The sequence below is a fragment of the Schistocerca serialis genome, chromosome 5, assembly GCF_023864345.2.
Source record: "Schistocerca serialis cubense isolate TAMUIC-IGC-003099 chromosome 5, iqSchSeri2.2, whole genome shotgun sequence".
NCBI classification, from domain to species: Eukaryota; Metazoa; Arthropoda; class Insecta; order Orthoptera; family Acrididae; genus Schistocerca; species Schistocerca serialis.
This window is the reverse complement of record NC_064642.1, coordinates 16,027,669-16,046,208: the sequence shown is the minus strand read 5'-3', so window position 1 is coordinate 16,046,208 and position 18,540 is coordinate 16,027,669. Positions and strand designations below refer to the sequence as shown.

The following is an 18,540-nucleotide window of genomic DNA, read 5'->3' as shown; positions in this document are numbered from 1 at the left end:
TTTTGAAAACAATGATTTGACCATATCATTATTTTTTTTCAAAAACAAAATGTCTATTGTTTAAAAGTCAGTAAGTCAAACTTTAAGCATGACAAATTCCAAAATCATATCTTCATTAACAAGTTGGCAATTTGGTGTCAAAGTTGAACTATGCCAAGACGTGGTTACACTTACCCCACTTCACCCTAACTTGTTTGTATTTTAAATGCTGCAGGTTAGACAGTTGTGCACTTATTCACTGTAGCAGGTGCAAATACCTTCTCCACATCCTTGGAACAATTTTGGTAAAGTAAAATAAAAACTTGTGCCATCAATCTGCTGAAGTTACAGTACAGAAATTACAGTAAGGTTCCAGCAGTTCATGTTAACCTGTTGTGTCCAAAGCTATCACACTGGGGATTTTTGTTTGGGCAAGCCTTATTTTATTTTGCAGAATTGGGAAACGCCTTTTCACCTGTCCAAAGCACCGTTCGATTATCACCCTTTCTTTAGAGTGAAGTCTGTTGTATGCCCTCTCATCAGGTGTTTCTGGATTTTGAAATGGTGTCATTAACCACGGTGCAATGCCATATCCTTCGTCTCCTAAAATTAGGGCGTTGCACTGGTTCTCACGCAATATACGATAGACATCGGAGTTTCTCCATATCCTAGTGTCATGTACAGACCCTGGCCATGAAGCATCAACACTCGTAAACATTTCACTGTTGTCACACGTCGCCTGCACGTTTATAGATGGAAAGCCCTTTCGACTGACGTATTTGTCTCCATGTGAAGAAGGTTTCATTATAGGTATGTGAGTACAGTCTAGGGCCCCTACCGCACATGGAAACTTGTATCTCGATTGCCATTTAACTTTCGCTGTTTCTAGTTCGTTAATATTTCTCGGAAATCTGATCCACAACGGTGCTTTCCTGTTGACCTGTTGCAGAACATATGAAAATGTTAGTGATACTGTAGTCTGGTGTACTCCCAAATCTTCTCTTACACCTATCTGAAAACCTGGATCCGCTAAATAGCGCAAAAATATTTTCATTTTGCATTCATTGGAAAGGGCGCCTCCTCTTCTTTCGTGATTTTCCGGAAGAAAGTGATTCGCCAGCCAATTAATGTTTTGACTGTTAAATCTATACAAACTTCTACAGTTCCTTTCTTCTGTGTTCCTGCTTACTACGTATATCTGTTTTTGCCTTTCAAGAAACATAAATTCCGCCATTTTCGCTAAAAACACTCGGTAACGCTTAATCACAACACAACTCACTCAGCTCGAAGTATGCTACGGAGCTCACTCACAAAAACAGAGAATCTTCTCCGCTTGTGAGAAACTTCTTTGGCTTTATTCGTACGAAATCGGAGAATATACTTTGCTTTGAGCAACTTCCCCCACCCTTCAACCCACACTGATAACATACTCGGGTGAAGTATATACTCAGACTCGCTTTATTCATGCCAACCAGAGAACTTTCTCCGAACTTCTGAGTATAAAGTATATTCTCTGTTTTATTCATACGACCGATTGGGAGGATGCTAAGTTCACCCAACCTGGATATGATTTGACGTCATTATGACGTATATACGCTTTATTCGATTAACACACCTATCGACTTTTACGAACGTTCGAGATACTAAACTGTCGTCTGCTAGTGGTTTGTGTTGACAAGTGTGATTCTGAAAACAGCTCAGTGTGGCAGCGTATATGTATTTCGCCAGAATAAAAGAGCTGGATATTAGTGGAAATATTCCTGACCGCGGCCTTGAAAACACCACGGACAACACGTTTCGTAAAAAAGTGAAGTCAACTTATGTGCCGACCAGATTAGATTGTGTGATTGTTGTATTGAATGCTTACGCCGAAAATTATATTTATTTACTATCAACATTTTAGTATGGTTTCAAACAATTTGTCTTTTCAGTACATATTAGATTTTAGCAGCATACTCTTGCTGACTTTTTTTCTTAATTTATATAGCTGAAAGAGAACTCGTGCACGTTTGTTAGTCCATCCCAAGATAGTCTTTTATCAACCATAATTCCAAGTAATTTTACACTCGGACCGCAGATACAGGTTCCTTAGCGTCCAGTAATGACTGGTGTGTAGAATGATTGAATTTCGAACTTAAAAAGAAAAATATGAGGCATTGTTGAAGAAAAATCGTCGACCGGAGATGAAATACGAGGGGAAGTGGATTTCTCAATGTAATCTTAACCAAAGGTTAGTGTCTAGTACTGATTGACGTATGAAATAATTGAATGCAGTGTCAAAGCATTCCACGGTGGTATGATAAACCAGACGTACTGTTTATTATGTCATGTATACAACCACAATAGTTTTAGCATGTACCTGGCCATGTCAGTGTGGTTTATGTCAGCAGTATAATTAGCTAAGACAAGATTATGCAAAATACGAATTGCATCACAACATGAGCGGATACCTTAAACTATGCAGAAGTCTCGTTACTTTTGCCGGATGCAGCTTGCAGAAGATGGCAACAGTAAAGGTCTCTTACTCGGAGAACCAATGTGTTAGGTCATCATATACTCAGTTCAGCTTTAGAGTCCACTGTTCACAAACGAATGGCGCAGAGTACAGCGCTACCCTGTCACAACCTCTCGAAAGTTCAGAAAAGTCGAATAGTTGATATCGGTTTCTATCGTTTTCGATGTAGCGTGTATACGTTATAATGACGTCACATCGTATCCAAGTCCGGTGAACTTAGCATCCTCCTGAGCATTGCGTTCGTGTTGCGTTTTGCGCATGTTGTCAACATTAAACCAGGATTGTTACGTGATCTTGGGACTTCGCTGTGCCTGTGTGCTTTCTGCAGCGTTTGAAGTTTATAATACCAAGAGTTTTAGTTGTGTTTCACTGTTTGTTGATAGTGTAATAGCGATAGTGAATTACGTTCTTGCTACGGATGGAAAGAAAAATATGTGAAAGGAGGGATAGTAACTTTTCATGGGTACATTCCATATAGCTCTAATTATAGTTTTCATTTTAGTAAGAGACACTGTATACGTTTAAAAATTTCGAGACGCATTATAATTAAGACTTGATTCTGTAGACCTATTTTTCTGCGATTTTATGACTATATAATAGATATTACGGCTCGTACAAAAGCTTACAAACAATCGCTTCCACTCGTAAATTTGCTAGTGGAACAGGAAAGGGAAAGGTTAGTTGTTTCAGTAAATACTATCCTCCATGCATTTATCAGTGACTTGTCAATTATGTATATAGATTACTCCGTCTACTATTTATTTAATGAACTGGGAGCAAGTACTTAAAATGCGTTAAATAAACACCTCAAAGTGCCACCAGTAAGAAAAATTATGCTTTGGGTCGCACAAACGCGAAAATAAATACGCAGAAATACAAGAAAAAAAGGACGAATTAGCAGGGATATAATCGCTAACGTGTGGTAAATTCGGTGTTTTTCGGACACTTGCGAAAGTACTAACGTACTGTCAAGTCGTTTTGCAGGACTATCACTGCAAAAATGTACTTCATGCTCTGTAATACTATAAAGTGCGGTATCATACAAAAAACTACCAAAAATCGAGTGCATCTGAACTATGACACCTATCGCAAAGAAGCTGAATGTAATATCACTTGCCCTTAAAAGTTACGTAGCTGGTTTATTCCCGGTATCAAATGGATACTGTTAAAATGTCTTCGCAACATATATAAATAATCCACGACACGTACGAAAAGAATCCGTCTGTACTAGGGATTTAGTGACATTCTAAATATACAGGGCGCTATACGAACAAACACACGACGTCCCGAGATCACGTGACCAGGCCGGCAATGCATGTTGACAACACAAAATCTGTTCTGCGCATGTGAGTGCTCACTCCAGAGATATTTACTCTATGGATGGCACAGACACACATGTATATCTGTGGATGATGGTTAGTTTAGATACTTTGCCGGATCCGATACAGAAAACCTCTGGTGGAATAGTAAAGTTGACATGTGGGTAACAGATGACTGTCAAATTTGGTTGGCAGTTGGTATTAGTACGGAATTTTTATGAATTTTTCCCGAATATTTGGAAAAATGGGTAAATTTTATGAATTGAAGCCAATAAAATTAGGATGTGAAGTTAGAGGCGTAGACCTGAAGACAGAAAACAGGCAAGAGGGTGAATATTAACTTCTATTGCTGTGTTTAGTTTTCTTTGCCTTGCATACGATTTCAAGTCATATATTTCGTTAAAGATCATTTGTTCAGTGTTGTTGAAAAAATAACACGTATGTAAACAGCATCCGTATGCATATTTTGTGCAAAGAACAAGTTACCATCGCCAGACTTTCTGCTTTCACATTCGTTGGCTTCGTCAACTCCGAACCACATTATCACCTTCACAACGTAACCGAGACATCGGGCTGCGCTATGGATCGGTGATTTTTCTTTTATTTCTTTATTTTTTAAAGAAAAGATTAATTACTTTCTCTTTAGACCCTTTGTGAGATGTTTCGAGAAATACGTGCCCGAGGAATAGAAAACATATTTACGGAAGAACTAGAGCCTAATGTGCCAGTCCACTTAAGGTTCCCCAAGCGAAACAACCAGGAAAATGTGGAATAAGGCCTGAATTTCAATCGCATTTTAATAATAATGATCTCCTTTCAGCTTGTACCCCAACAATGAAAGAAAATTAGAGGAAATAAAATCTTGTAGACTCCAATTATTGTGGAATTGTCGGAGGGACTGCAGTGTTCAACACAAAAAATCGTTGTGCTGGGGCTTTTAAAAGCTGATCATTATGTGTTTTTGTTTTCCTTGAATAAATTGAAATCAGTGTCTTCTCAGTAAGTTTGAGCATTGTAGGGGAAGGACAAATGTCAGTGTGTTGAAAATAGTGGTTTAATGATCCAAAATTGTTTACTGTTAAGTGAAACAGATTAAGAACAAATGCCAAAAGTGTGATCCACATCAACATGCAGTACATGTTTTAAGGGATAAATTGTGGTCTGCAGATGTGGTGGGCTGGAGGGAGCGGAGCGGAGTGGGGTGGAGGATAGAAGCCTGATGGAAGATACGTTTTTGGATTTTGCTCATGCAGTTCCTCCTTTGAAAGCTTGCAAACTGAAGAGTTAGCTGGCAGTTCCCTACTCTTTCTACCACATTATGTCACAAAAAGCAATTTTAGGGTGTGTCACAGTCTGCCTTAAGAAACACTGGTGATGTAGTGCACAGACACAGCAGCAGTCATGGTACGAACATGTATCACACTGTGTGGGATACAGATATGAATTACTAACACATGTGGACATAATCTACATAAATCTCGGCACACTGTTCTATACTGTTAAGAGGGAAAATTGATTTTTAGTCATACTGTATGGCAGCTGTAGTGTTCGTCTGAGAAAGGCAGTGTCTCCCCACTATGAGTACTGCTTCCTTTTTAGTTTACAGACAAACTGTACTTTCTCAGCATTTTCTGTCCATTTCTCCTGAGTAGACGAAATAACTTCACTGGTCCCATATTTGTATAGTGAAATTATTTTCAATTTATTGAGCATTTATTTGAGTTAGCCTAAGTGAAATTTTGTGTAAAAGAACTCAACAGCTGAAGCAGTCAGCTGTCTAGCACACTGAAGAGCCTGTGCCAAGTGTAACATTCTACCAATATGTATTCGACAATGTTCGATTCATTGCCTCCAGTCAACATCTGGAATGCTTTTCATGGCATGAGTGGGATCAAATGCATCACCCCTGCCATAGCTCTCCCACTGCCAGAAGCAGCCCAGTGGCTTAAATTGACTCCCACTGCAACAGGTCAGTAGGTGTTGTGGATATTTCAACATCAGTTAAGCAGTGTTTTACAGCAGCTTACTGTTCTATACTTGAAAATGATCAGTCCAATTCCTATCAGACATATTCACCCCCATGTTGCAAGATGTACTGTGAATGTGTGGTAAGTGCATGAATGGAAGAGATTGATGCAGTCTACTCGAAACACAATTACTGGTGAGAGAAGTGCAATAATTTTCTGATCATTTATTAATTTGCCAACAGGAGACTGTGGCATGGTTATGGCTTTACAATATGCTGTCAACGGTAGACAGCAGTAAGGGGTGCCGCATATTCCAATCTGCCAACACTACGTAGGTCGCGGACGTAACATGCAAATTTCTTACTTTACAGCCATTGTTTATAGGCATCTATAAAAGCTCAGTTAACAAATGCAAAGAAATACTCACTTAATAAAGTAAAAATAACTCTAGTACATAAACGCTCACTCAGTGAAAGTATTTTGCCTATTCACACAATTGAACTAGACAGGAAATGCTGGGGAGGTAGAGTCAGTCTGTAAAATGAAAACCGAGCAGCAGTCATGGTATGAGCATTTGCCAGTCATGGAAAAACACTGCAACTACCATACAGGATGACCAAGAATCAAGAGCCCTCTAGCTGTGTAGAACAGAGTGCGGAGATTTACATAGAATCTGTACATGTGTGTTTCTTGAGTTAGTATTATTAGTAACTTGTATCTGTATTCCACTTAGTGTTAATGTACTGTGTGGAAAATACCCCCCCCCCCCACCTCGCCCCATCTTCCCACCCCATACTTCCCCCTCACAGGTGTGTGTGCACAATGTATTGCTAGTGATTCATAAGATGTGTTGCAGAGGAGTTGGTATAACTTTGTGAAACACTGTCACTGCTTCTTGTGCTGTTTGGTTTGCAGAACTATGGAGGAGGAAAGTGCATGACTACAATACAGTGACCTACCTTCCCTCAGGTATCTATCCACCCCTCAACCTACCTCCACCCTATTATGCCCCTGGAATACAATTTATTCCTTAATAGAGTTCTACCAAACTTAGCTGTCGTACGCACATCTAATACTTGTTCTTAACCTGCTTCATTTAACAATAACATTAATTTTGTGCTATTAAAACACTATTTTTAATAATGTTTGATTTTTTTCCAACCACTGCAACGTGGAAACTGTTAGGCATTGAGAGAAAATGAATGGGGCCTTTAATGTGGTTCAATTTTGTACTGAGTAGTACTTTTACTAGAAGCTGCAGATTTTGAGTTATCCAAAAAAAGCAAAAGAAAATTATCTTTAAATGCACCACACCCATTCTCACACTCAACTGGTCATGATTTTTAATTTGTTGTTTGTGTTACTACCACAATACAATAATTTGTGACTACACAATTTTTTCCTCCTGTCTCACCTTTTTTCTTCTTTGTTGATTGAGCTATTGAGGTAGCCAGTGCTTGATTTGTGACTGCAAAAGCCGAAGATTTTGAGATTTGGTATGTTGTTGTTGTTGTTGTTGCTGTAGTCTTCAGTCCTGAGACTGGTTTGATGCAGCTCTCCATGCTGCTCTATCCTGTGCGAGCTTCATCATCTCCCAGTACCTACTGCAACCTACATCTTTCTGAAGCTGCTTACTGTTTTCATCTCTAGACCTCCCTCTATTATTTTTACCCTCCACGCTGCCCTCCAATACTAAATTGGTGATCCCTTGATGCATCAAAACATGTCCTACCAACCGATCCCTTCTACTAGTCAAGTTGTGCCACAAACTCCTCTTCTCCCCAATTCTATTCAATACCTCCTCATTAGTTATGTGAACTACCCATCTAATCTTCAGCATTCTTCTGTAGCACCACATTTCAAAAGCTTCTATTCTCTTCTTGTCTAAACTATTTATCATCCATGTTTCACTTCCATACATGGCTACACTCCATACAAATACTTTCACAAATGACTTCCTGACACTTACATCTGTTTCGATGTTAACAAATTTCTCTTCTTCAGAAACACTATCCTTGCAATTGCCAGTCTACATTTTATATCCTCTCTACTTCAACCATCATCAATTATTTTGCTCCCCAGATAGCAAAACTCCTTTACTACTTTAAGTGTCTCATTTCCTAATCTAATTCCCTCAGTATCACCTGACTTAATTCGACTACATTGCATTATCCACGTTTTGCTTTTGTTGATGTTCATCTTATATCTTCATTTCAAGACACTGTCCATTGCATTCAACTGCTCTTCCAGGTCCTTTGTTGTCTCTGACAGAATTACATCATCGACGAACCTCAAAGTTTTTATTTCTTCTACATGGATTTTAATACCTACTCTGAACTTTTCTTTTGTTTCCTTTACTGCTTGCTCAATATACAGATTGAATAACATCGGGGAGAGGCTACAGCCCTGTCTCACTCCCTTCCCAACCACTGCTTCCCTTTCATGCCCCTCGTCTCTTATAACTGCCATCTGGTTTCTGTACAAATTGTAAATAGCCTTTTGCTCCCTGTATTTTACCCCTGCCACCTTCAGAATTTGAAAGAGAGTATTCCGATCAACATTGTCAAAAGCTTTCTCTAAGTCTACAAATGCTGGAAACATAGGTTTGCCTTTCCTTAATCTATTTTCTAAGATTAGTCATAGGGTCAGTATTGCCTCACGTGTTCCAATATTTCTACGGAATCCGAACTGATCTTCCCTGAGGTCGGCTTCTACCAGTTTTTCCATTCGTCTGTAAAGAACTCGCGTTAGTATTTTGCACCCGTGACTTATTAAACTGATAGTTCGGTAATTTTCACATCTGTCAACACCTGCTTTCTTTGGGATTGGAATAATTATATTCTTCTTGAAGTCTGAGGGTATTTCGCCTTTCTCATACATCTTGCTCACCAGGTGGTAGATTTTTGTCAGGACTGGCTCTCCCAAGGCTGTCAGTAGTTCTAATGGAATGTTGACTACTCCTGGGGCCTTGTTTTTACTTAGGTCTTTCAGTGCTCTGTCAAACTCTTCACGCAGTATCATATCTCCCATTTCATCTTCATCTACATCCTCTTCCATTTCCATAATATTTTCCTCGAGTACATCACCCTTGTATAGACCCTCTAAATACTCCTTCCACCTTTCTGCTTTCCCTTCTTTGCTTAGAACTGGGTTTCCATCTGAGCTCTTGATATTCTTACAAGTGTTTCTCTTTTCTCCAAAGATTTCTTTAATTTTTCTGTAGGCAGTATGTATCTTACCCCTAGTGAGATATGCCTCTACATCCTTACATGTGTCCTCTAGCCATCCCTGCTTAGCCACTTTGCACTCCCTGTCGATCTCATTTTTGAGACAATTGTATTCCTTTTTGCTTGCTTCATTTACTGTATTTTTATATTTTCTCCTTTCACAAATTAAATTCAATATATCTTCTGTTACCCAAGGATTTCTACTAGCACTTGTCTTTTTATCTACTTGAGCCCCTGCTGCCTTCACTATTTCATCCCTCAAAGCTACCCATTCTTCTTCTACTGTATTTCTTTCCCCTATTCCTTTCGCCGAAACACTCTACAATGTCTGGTTATGTCAATTTATCCAGGTCCCATCTCCTTAAATTCCCACCTTTTTGCAGTTTCTTCAGTTTTAATCTACAGTTCATAACCATTAGATTATGGTCAGAGTCAACATCAGCCCCTAGAAATGTCTTACAATTTAAAACCTGGTTCCTAAATCTCTGTCTTACCATCATATAATCTATCTGATACTTTCTAGTATCTCCAGGCTTCTTCCATGTATACAATCTTCTTTCATGATTCTTGAACCAAGTGTTAGCTATGATTAAGTTATGCTTTGTGCAAAATTCTACCAGACCGCTTCCTCTTTCATTTCTTACCCCCAATCCATATTCACCTACTACTTTTCCTTCTCTTCCTTTTCCTACTATCGAAAACCAGTCCCCCATGACTATTAAATTTTCGTCTCCCTCCACTATCTGAATAATTTCTTTTATCTCATCATACATTTCGTCAATCTTTTAGTCGTTTGTGGAGGTAGTTGGCATATAAACTTGTACTACTATAGTAGGCCTGGACTTCGTGTCTATCTTGGCCACAATAATGTGTTCACTATGCTGTTTGTAGTAGCTTATCCACATTCCTATTTTTTTATTCATTATTAAACCTACCCCCGCATTACCCCTATTTGATATTGTATTTATATTTATAACCCTGTATTCACCTGACCAAATGTCTTGTTCCTCTTGCCACCGAAATTCACTAATTCCCACTATATCTAACTTTAACCTATCCATTTCCCTTTTTAAATTTTCTAACCTATTTGCCCGATTAAGGGATCTGACATTCCACTCACTGATCCATAGAACGCCAGTTTTCATTCTTCTCATAACGACGTCCTCTTGAGTAGTACCTGCCCGGAGATCCGAATGGGGGACTTTCCTACCTCCGGAATATTTTACCCAAGAGGACGTTATCTTCATTTATCCATACAGTAAAGCTGCATGCCCCCGGGAAAAATTACGGCTGTAGTTTCCCCTTGCTTTCAGCCGTTTGCAGTACCAGCACAGCAAGGCCGTTTTGGTTAATGTAACAAGGCCAGATCAATCATCCAGGCTGTTGCCCCTGCAACTACTGAAAAGGCTGCTGCCCCTCTTCAGGAACCATACATTTGTCTGGTCTCTCAACAGATACCCCTCCATTGTGGTTGCACCTACGGTACGGCTATGTGTATTGCTGAGGCGTGCAAGCCTCCCAACCATCGGCAAGGTCCCTTGTTCATGGGGGGGGGGAGATTTGGTATTGGTATGATAGAACTTTTTTTTTTTTCACAGTACAACTGTTGTATTCACACATTTAAAATCCTCAGACAAGTGTTAAAATAACATTTTAAGAAATTTAAGTTTCAACGCCCCTCTCTTCCCGCTCTGCCACCCACTACCAGAATGTCATAATTCTGATGTTACTGGAACATCTTTTTTAAGGAAGCAGCTAAATTCCTCTTCACATTTTGAAAAAGGAATAAAAAAGTTTATCATTTTGTTTGAGGGGGACGCTCATTATAAGACTTCTTTTGTTCAGTAATGTCTACAAGTTTTAACCATTCATTGTGTTTTGTATATCAGGCTGTGAAAGGAAAGCTACACATACGTGATACGAGTGAAGCCATACCTTAACAAAGAGGAGCATCGTTTAATATGAATTCAGTACTCTGTATCAATAATAGCAAAATACTATTAAAGCTTACACAGGTTAAGTCTGATGCAGTTAATTTTTCAGTCAATGGACGCCATATATGCAGGAAGCTTTTTATAACAGACTGCCACTTAGTATAAAGAAACTGAGCATCTTCAAAAGAAAACTGAAGGAACATCTCATCTTTTTATATTGATATAATGTGAAGTACTTGCAGGCAAATCCATAGGACAAATGTAACTGTAAAATTGAAAATTGAATAAAACACTCCATTTTTCACGTGGAAACAAATTTCCAGAAAGAAGGAAAATGGAAAACAAAGTGTAGTGCTGGAAATACATACAAGAATATACAGACTAAGTGTATTCGTGCAAACATGACTAAAATGAGTTTTTACTGTATATAAATGTCTAATTATTTCCTGCAGTATGGTCAACACATATTCTCTAAAAAGTAATTTTCAGTTTGTCTAAATGTATTAGGGTTTTCATTATTTGAGCCGACATCTTTTGCACCCATCTGCTTGTACAAGAAGGAAAATGTAAAACAAAGTGTAATGCTGGCAACCAGAGTGCACATAGTGATATGTTCCACACTTAACAAACTATCTAAACAATGTTTAGGTTCCCACACATATTTTTCATGAGCATGAGCAGTTAAAAGTGGAGCGTGTTATTCTGCAGAATTGACACGTTACACTACAGAGTGAATGGGGAAGAAGCATTGAGTGAGTGAGTAGGAGGAGAGAAAAAGGGTTAAGAGAACTTGAGTAGGTGTGATCTTTTATTTTTAGCTGTCTATCTTGCACCAGCCTCAAACTTGTCATATTAGCTGCAAGTCTTCTGCTGTTTGTAATGAATGTGTGACACATGTCATAGTAACAATGTGGCCATGCACAGATCCAAGGTGTGGGATCATAGGTCATATAGAGTTGACAGAAAAGGGGGGGGGGGGGAGAGAGAGAGAGAGAGAGAGAGAGAGAGAGAGAGAGAGAGAGAGAGAGAGAGAGAGAGAGATAGAGATAGATCATACACCTGTACAAAAAATTAGTAGAAACACTTCTATTTTTGCATAAAAATCTCCAAATTTCAGAGATAACATCCAGGGCCTTTCCATGGAATAGGCCTTTTGCCTGACAGGTAATGTTCCAGCTGGGTAAATAGGCTGGCTGTATGTGCTGGCCACAACAAATCTGACATGGATTGTGGGTCTACAGGTAGTAATCAGCAAACCACAGGAAGTTGATTAAGGAAATACAGGGGAAGGACCATGCCCTATGAAAAACAATATAAGAAGCTCACTTCCTAAACAAAGGTGGAACTGACTGAAACAGCATTCAACCCATTTAGACACTTACATAACCATAGTCTGCAAATCTGTGTGCATAATCATACTGCTTAGTGACATACTGATGTGGGTGCACGCCTCAGTTTTAGATTGTGTTTACAATGAAAATGGCAAAATTGTGAGACTTTGTTGTTGTTATAGTAATTAATCACACGATTCTCAAATGTTTGGATGAATGATTTTCAAATGTTATATTTATTTAAATTGCAGTTTATCAGATGTAATTCTAAAGCACCATACTGAGCACTGATGTAAACAAATTGATTTATTATTATTATTATTGTTATTATTATTATTATTATTATTATTATGAAAAGGATAGTTGCTACTCATCACATAGTGGATATGCTGAGTCACAGATAGGCACAACAAAAAGTTGTCAGTAAATGAGCTTTTGGCCAACGAGGCCTTCGCCAGAGATCCGGTTTTCGAATGACACTGCAACTCTGTCAGAGACAGCAAAGGATTTGGAAGAGCAGTTGAACAGAATGTACAGTGTCTTGAATTTAGGATATAAGATGAACAACAAAAGCAAAACAACAATAATGGAATGTAGTCGAATTAAATCCAGTGCTGCTGAGGAAATTGAATTAGGAAATGAAACATTTAAAGTGGTAGATGAGTTTTGCTATTTGGGCAGTAAAATAACTGATGATGGTCAAAGTAGAGAGGATATAAAATGAAGACTGGCAATGGCAACAAAAGTGTTTCTGAAGAAGAGAAATTTGTTAACATCGAATATAGATTTAAGTATTGGAAAGTCTTTCCTGAAAATATTCAAATGGAGTGTAGCTGTGTGTGGAAGTGAAACATGGATGATAGTTACAACTAGAAGAGAATAGAGGATTTTGAAAGGTGGTGCTACAGAAGAATGCTGAGGATTAGATGGGTAGATCACATAATTAATGAGGAGATAATGAATAGAATTGGGGAGAAAAGAAATTTGTGGCTCAACCTGACTGAAGGGAAGGATCATTTGATAGGACACATTCAAAGGATCACCAGTTTGGTACTGGAAGGAAGTGTTTGAGATAAAAATCATGGAGGGAGACCAGGAAATGCATACAGTAAAAAGATCATATGTTGCAGTAGTTATTTGGAGATGTAGAGGCTTGTGCAGGATACAGTAGCATGGAGAGCTGTGTCAAATCACTTTGGACCAAGACTACAACTGCAGCAGCAGCAACAACAACAACAACAACAACAACAGTCAATAGAGATTTAGATGAGTAAGTGGATGAATGCTGGACATTCAAGACCCATATAGAAAGTTGTGGATTCAATCTGAAAGTGGCTTGATGCAACTCTCCTCGCTAGTCTAGCCTATGCAAGAATCTTATCTCCAGAATTACTGCACACTGCATTGATCAGAATCTGTTTGCAGTAGTCAAGCCTTGATCTTCCTCTACAACTTTTATCATCCACACTTTCCTCCATTACCAAATTAGCTATTCATTTAGGTGTGCTCTATCAACTATGTCTTCTTTTAGTCAACTTTTACCATATGTTTCTTTCCTTCCTGATCTGATTCATTAGTTATCTGATCTATCCATCTAATCTCCAGCATTCACCTTAATGCCACATTTCAAAATCTCTGTATTTCAAAAGGCAGTTGTATCATGAATAAAAATTATTAATATACCACAAAGAAGGTTTTGTTTACTGTACTTTAATTGTGTCATACCATGATTCTGTGTAACTACATCTGTAAACTATAATGAATGGCATTGTTTAGGCTGCCAAGTTGTTATACTGCCATAGTGAGGTCAATACAGTGAGTAATATTGTTATGCTTTCCGGAGCTTTTAGAACTATACCTACAGAAATCTCTACTGTATTAGTTGTTTTATATCATTTAGATTTTCAAGTAAGAAGAAAAGAGCTGTAATCTGATGCTAAAGCAAAAACAGTATGGAAAATTATCAGAATTGTGGGAGAACCGGAAATAAATCCAATAGGAATAAAAACGTGATATTTACATGATGGCAACAGAGGTGGTATTTCTCAACCACAGGGAACATAACTTTTCTGTTTCTGTGTCATATCAATGAGTTGCTTCAATTAATACATTTGGATGAAGTTTGGGGGGCTGGTTCACTACTTTTCTGGGCTTGGTCCACATCCTACATTTCTTAACAGAACTGGTAGGAGTGCCATTATCAGTTGTGTGTTTGTTGAAATGGGCTTACCAGACCCTGTCCAAAAGGAATGCCACATAGTGAAAGATTATAAGAACAGTAAGGCACATGTATAAGCACGAACTACTATCAGCATAATTAAAAATGAAAGAGAACTTTAATCCTCTACATCCATTAACCAAATATAACAGCTTTACACCCTGTATTCTGTTCATAAATATAGCATTCTCTTATTGCAAAGAGTCTGATCATGCTTGTTAAGCTTCTTGACCTTGCCACAGCTTAGGCTTTCTTCCTTAGCGTCCAACTTTGGACTCATAAATAAAAGCAATGGTATTAACTCCTTGAACACTATTTTAGAGTAAACGTAACAGTTTTACTAATGGGTTATTCCACGTCAAAGGGACCAAATTTAAAAAGTGTCCCCATTTGACCATCTCCAAATCTAATGAAATTTGGTGTGAAGGTTTTATATGGTCTTGGATGGTTATATACCACATTTCAGTCCACTGTCTTCAGTGGTTGAATTGTTAGGGGCTTTTATAGAGAGGCTACTCATCTTCGCATCACGTTCAAAGGTGCAAATCTGCAAAATTTGCTCGGCTTTTTTAGAAGTTCTAAAAAACATTTGGTCATTCTCTGTAATGTACATAGATACCTTTATATGCTGAATCACACGATGGCAAAAATTAGGGTTTTAACCACACCTAAATATAGATACAAGACTCTAAAGTGGCTAAAAAACTTGTCACGCTGTTCTGAGAGCCAAGGTGTGACCGACCACTGTTACTTTTCATATGAACCAGTCACACCAAAGCTTCATAGGGTTATTCCTACTGTTGTTGTTGTGGTCTTCAGTCCTGAGACTGGTTTGATGCAGCTCTCCATGCTACTCTATCCTGTGCAAGCTTCTTCATCTCCCAGTACCTACTGCAACCTACATCCTTCTGAATCTGCTTAGTGTATTGATCTCTTGGTCTCCCTCTACGATTTTTACCCTCCACGCTGCCCTCCAATGCTAAATTTGTGATCCCTTGATGCCTCAAAACATGTCCTGCCAACCGATCCCTTCTTCTAGTCAAGTTGTGCCACAAACTTCTCTTCTCCCCAATCCTATTCAATACCTCGTCATTAGTTACGTGATCTACCCACATTATCTTCAGCATTCTTCTGTAGCACCACATTTCGAAAGCTTCTATTCTATTCTTGTCCAAACTGGTTATCGTCCATGTTTCACTTCCATACATGGCTACACTCCATACAAATACTTTAAGAAACGACTTCCGGACACTTAAATCTATACTCGATGTTAACAAATTTCTCTTCTTCTTTCCTTGCCATTGCCAGTCTACATTTTATATCCTCTCTACTTCGACCATCATCAGTTATTTTACTCCCTAAATAGCAAAACTCCTTTACTACTTTAAGTGTCTCATTTCCTAATCTAATCCCCTCAGCATCACCCGATTTAATTTGACTACATTCCATTATCCTCGTTTTGCTTTTGTTGATGTTCATCTTATATCCTCCTTTCAAGACACTGTCCATTCCGTTCAACTGCTCTTCCAAGTCCTTTGCTGTCTCTGACAGAATTACAATGTCATCGGCGAACCTCAAAGTTTTTACTTCTTCTCCATGAATTTTAATACGTACTCCGAATTTTTCCTTTGTTTCTTTTACTGCTTGCTCAATATACAGATTGAATAACATCGGGGAGAGGCTACAACCTTGTCTCACTCCTTTCCCAACCACTGCTTCCCTTTCATGCCCCTCGACTCTTATAACTGCCATCTGGTTTCTGTACAAATTGTAAATAGCCCCTCGCTCCCTGTATTTGACCCCTGCCACCTTCAGAATTTGAAATAGAGTATTCCAGTCAACGTTGTCAAAAGCTTTCTCTAAGTCTACAAATGCTAGAAACGTAGGTTTGTCTTTTCTTAATCTTTCCTCTAAGATAAGTCGTAAGGTTAGTATTGCCTCACGTGTTCCAACATTTCTACAGAATCCAAACTGATCTTCCCCGAGGTCCGCTTCTACCAGTTTTTCCATTCGTCTGTAAAGAATTTGCGTTAGTATTTTGCAGCTGTGACTTATTAAACTGATGGTTCGGCAATTCTCACATCTGTCAACACCTGCTTTCTTTGGGATTGGAATTATTATATTCTTCTTGAAGTCTGTGGGTATTTCGCCTGTCTCATACATCCCGCTCACCAGATGGTAGAGTTTTGTCATGACCGGCTCTCCCAAGGCCATCAGTAGTTCTGATGGAATGTTGTCTACTCCCGGGGCCTTGTTTTGACTCAGGTCTTTCAGTGCTCTGTCAAACTCTTCACGCAGTATCTTATCTCCCATTTCATCTTCATCTACATCCTCTTCCATTTCCATAATATTGTCCTCAAGGACATCGCCCTTGTATAAACCCTCTATATACTCCTTCCACCTTTCTGCCTTCCCTTCTTTGCTTAGAACTGGGTTGCCATCTGAGCTCTTGATATTCATACAAGTGGTTCTCTTCTCTCCAAAGGTCTCTTTAATTTTCCTGTAGGCAGTATCTATCTTACCCCTAGTGAGACAAGCCTCTACATCCTTACATTTGTCCTCTAGCCATCCCTGCTTAGCCATTTTGCACTTCCTGTCGATCTCATTTTTGAGACGTTTGTATTCCTTTTTGCCTGCTTCATTTACTGCATTTTTATATTTTCTCCTTTCATCAATTAAATTCAATATTTCTTCTGTTACCCAAGGATTTCTATTAGCCCTCGTCTTTTTACCTACTTGATCCTCTGCTGCCTTCACTACTTCATCCCTCAGAGCTACCCATTCTTCTTCTACTGTATTTCTTTCCCCCATTCCTGTCAATTGTTCCCTTATGCTCTCCCTGAAACTCTGTACAACCTCTGGTTCTTTCAGTTTATCCAGGTCCCATCTCCTTAAATTCCCGCCTTTTTGCAGTTTCTTCAGTTTCAATCTGCAGTTCATAACCAATAGATTGTGGTCAGAATCCACATCTGCCCCTGGAAATGTCTTACAATTTAAAACCTGGTTCCTAAATCTCTGTCTTACCATTATGTAATCTATCTGATACCTTTTAGTATCTCCAGGATTCTTCCAGGTATACAACCTTCTTTCATGATTCTTGAACCAAGTGTTAGCTATGATTAAGTTATGCTCTGAGCAAAATTCTACAAGGCGGCTTCCTCTTTCATTTCTTCCCCCCAATCCATATTCACCTACTATGTTTCCTTCTCTCCCTTTTCCTACTGACGAATTCCAGTCACCCATGACTATTAAATTTTCGTCTCCCTTCACTACCTGAATAATTTCTTTTATCTCGTCATACATTTCATCAATTTCTTCATCATCTGCAGAGCTAGTTGGCATATAAACTTGTACTACTGTAGTAGGCATGGGCTTTGTGTCTATCTTGGCCACAATAATGCGTTCACTATGCTGTTTGTAGTAGGTAACCCGCACTCCTATTTTTTTATTCATTATTAAACCTACTCCTGCATTACCCCTATTTGATTTTGTATTTATATGGGGATCAAATTTAACTGATATTGGATGCCTAGATGAAAAGATATGCATCTGCAGATGTAGCCAAAATTTTCAAAGTGCAAGTTTTAAGGTATTTTTGGGGGGCAGTATCTCAACTGTATCTTGTTAAATCCTACTGGAAAGAGCATGCTTGTTTAATTTCTAGATCTTGCATATTGTTGAGTAAGAATACCTATCAAAAGTAGGGAAAATGGATGGTCGGGAAATACAAAAAAATTAATAGAATTTGTAGTTGTAAATCAAAAAATATGTAATTGTAGAGTGTTTTGATTGTATAAGATTTGGCTGTGGTTAGGAGAATGTAATTATGCCAGTAAGAGGTGTTTTTAATTTATTTTACATTACAGAATATAGATATCATAAAAACTCAGAAAATGCTCTTAAGATTATAAAATCTAGATCATCATAATGGAACACTATGTTGCTTTAGACCGTTTTAACCCTACAACGCATGGTGGTGCAGAAATGCGTTATTACTGAGTTTCCATCAGCATTATAAAGCAGCAGTATTTTCTTAAGGCTCTCTCAGCA

General features: G+C 38.5%; 1 protein-coding gene across 2 annotated transcripts in view; it reads left to right on the top strand.

The window, feature by feature from the left end:
• Positions 1–3,982: 3,982 nt before the first annotated feature.
• LOC126481387 (uncharacterized) overlaps positions 3,983–18,540 on the top strand; it is a 150,252-nt gene continuing 135,694 nt past the window's right edge. Inside the window, exon 1 of one of the 2 annotated variants that reach the window (XM_050105109.1) lies at positions 3,983–4,142. In XM_050105109.1, the coding sequence (XP_049961066.1) occupies positions 4,031–4,142 (112 nt within the window). In that variant the 5' untranslated portion in view covers positions 3,983–4,030. The remainder of the gene's footprint in view (positions 4,143–18,540) is intronic. The other variant, XM_050105110.1, reaches the window with a different exon arrangement.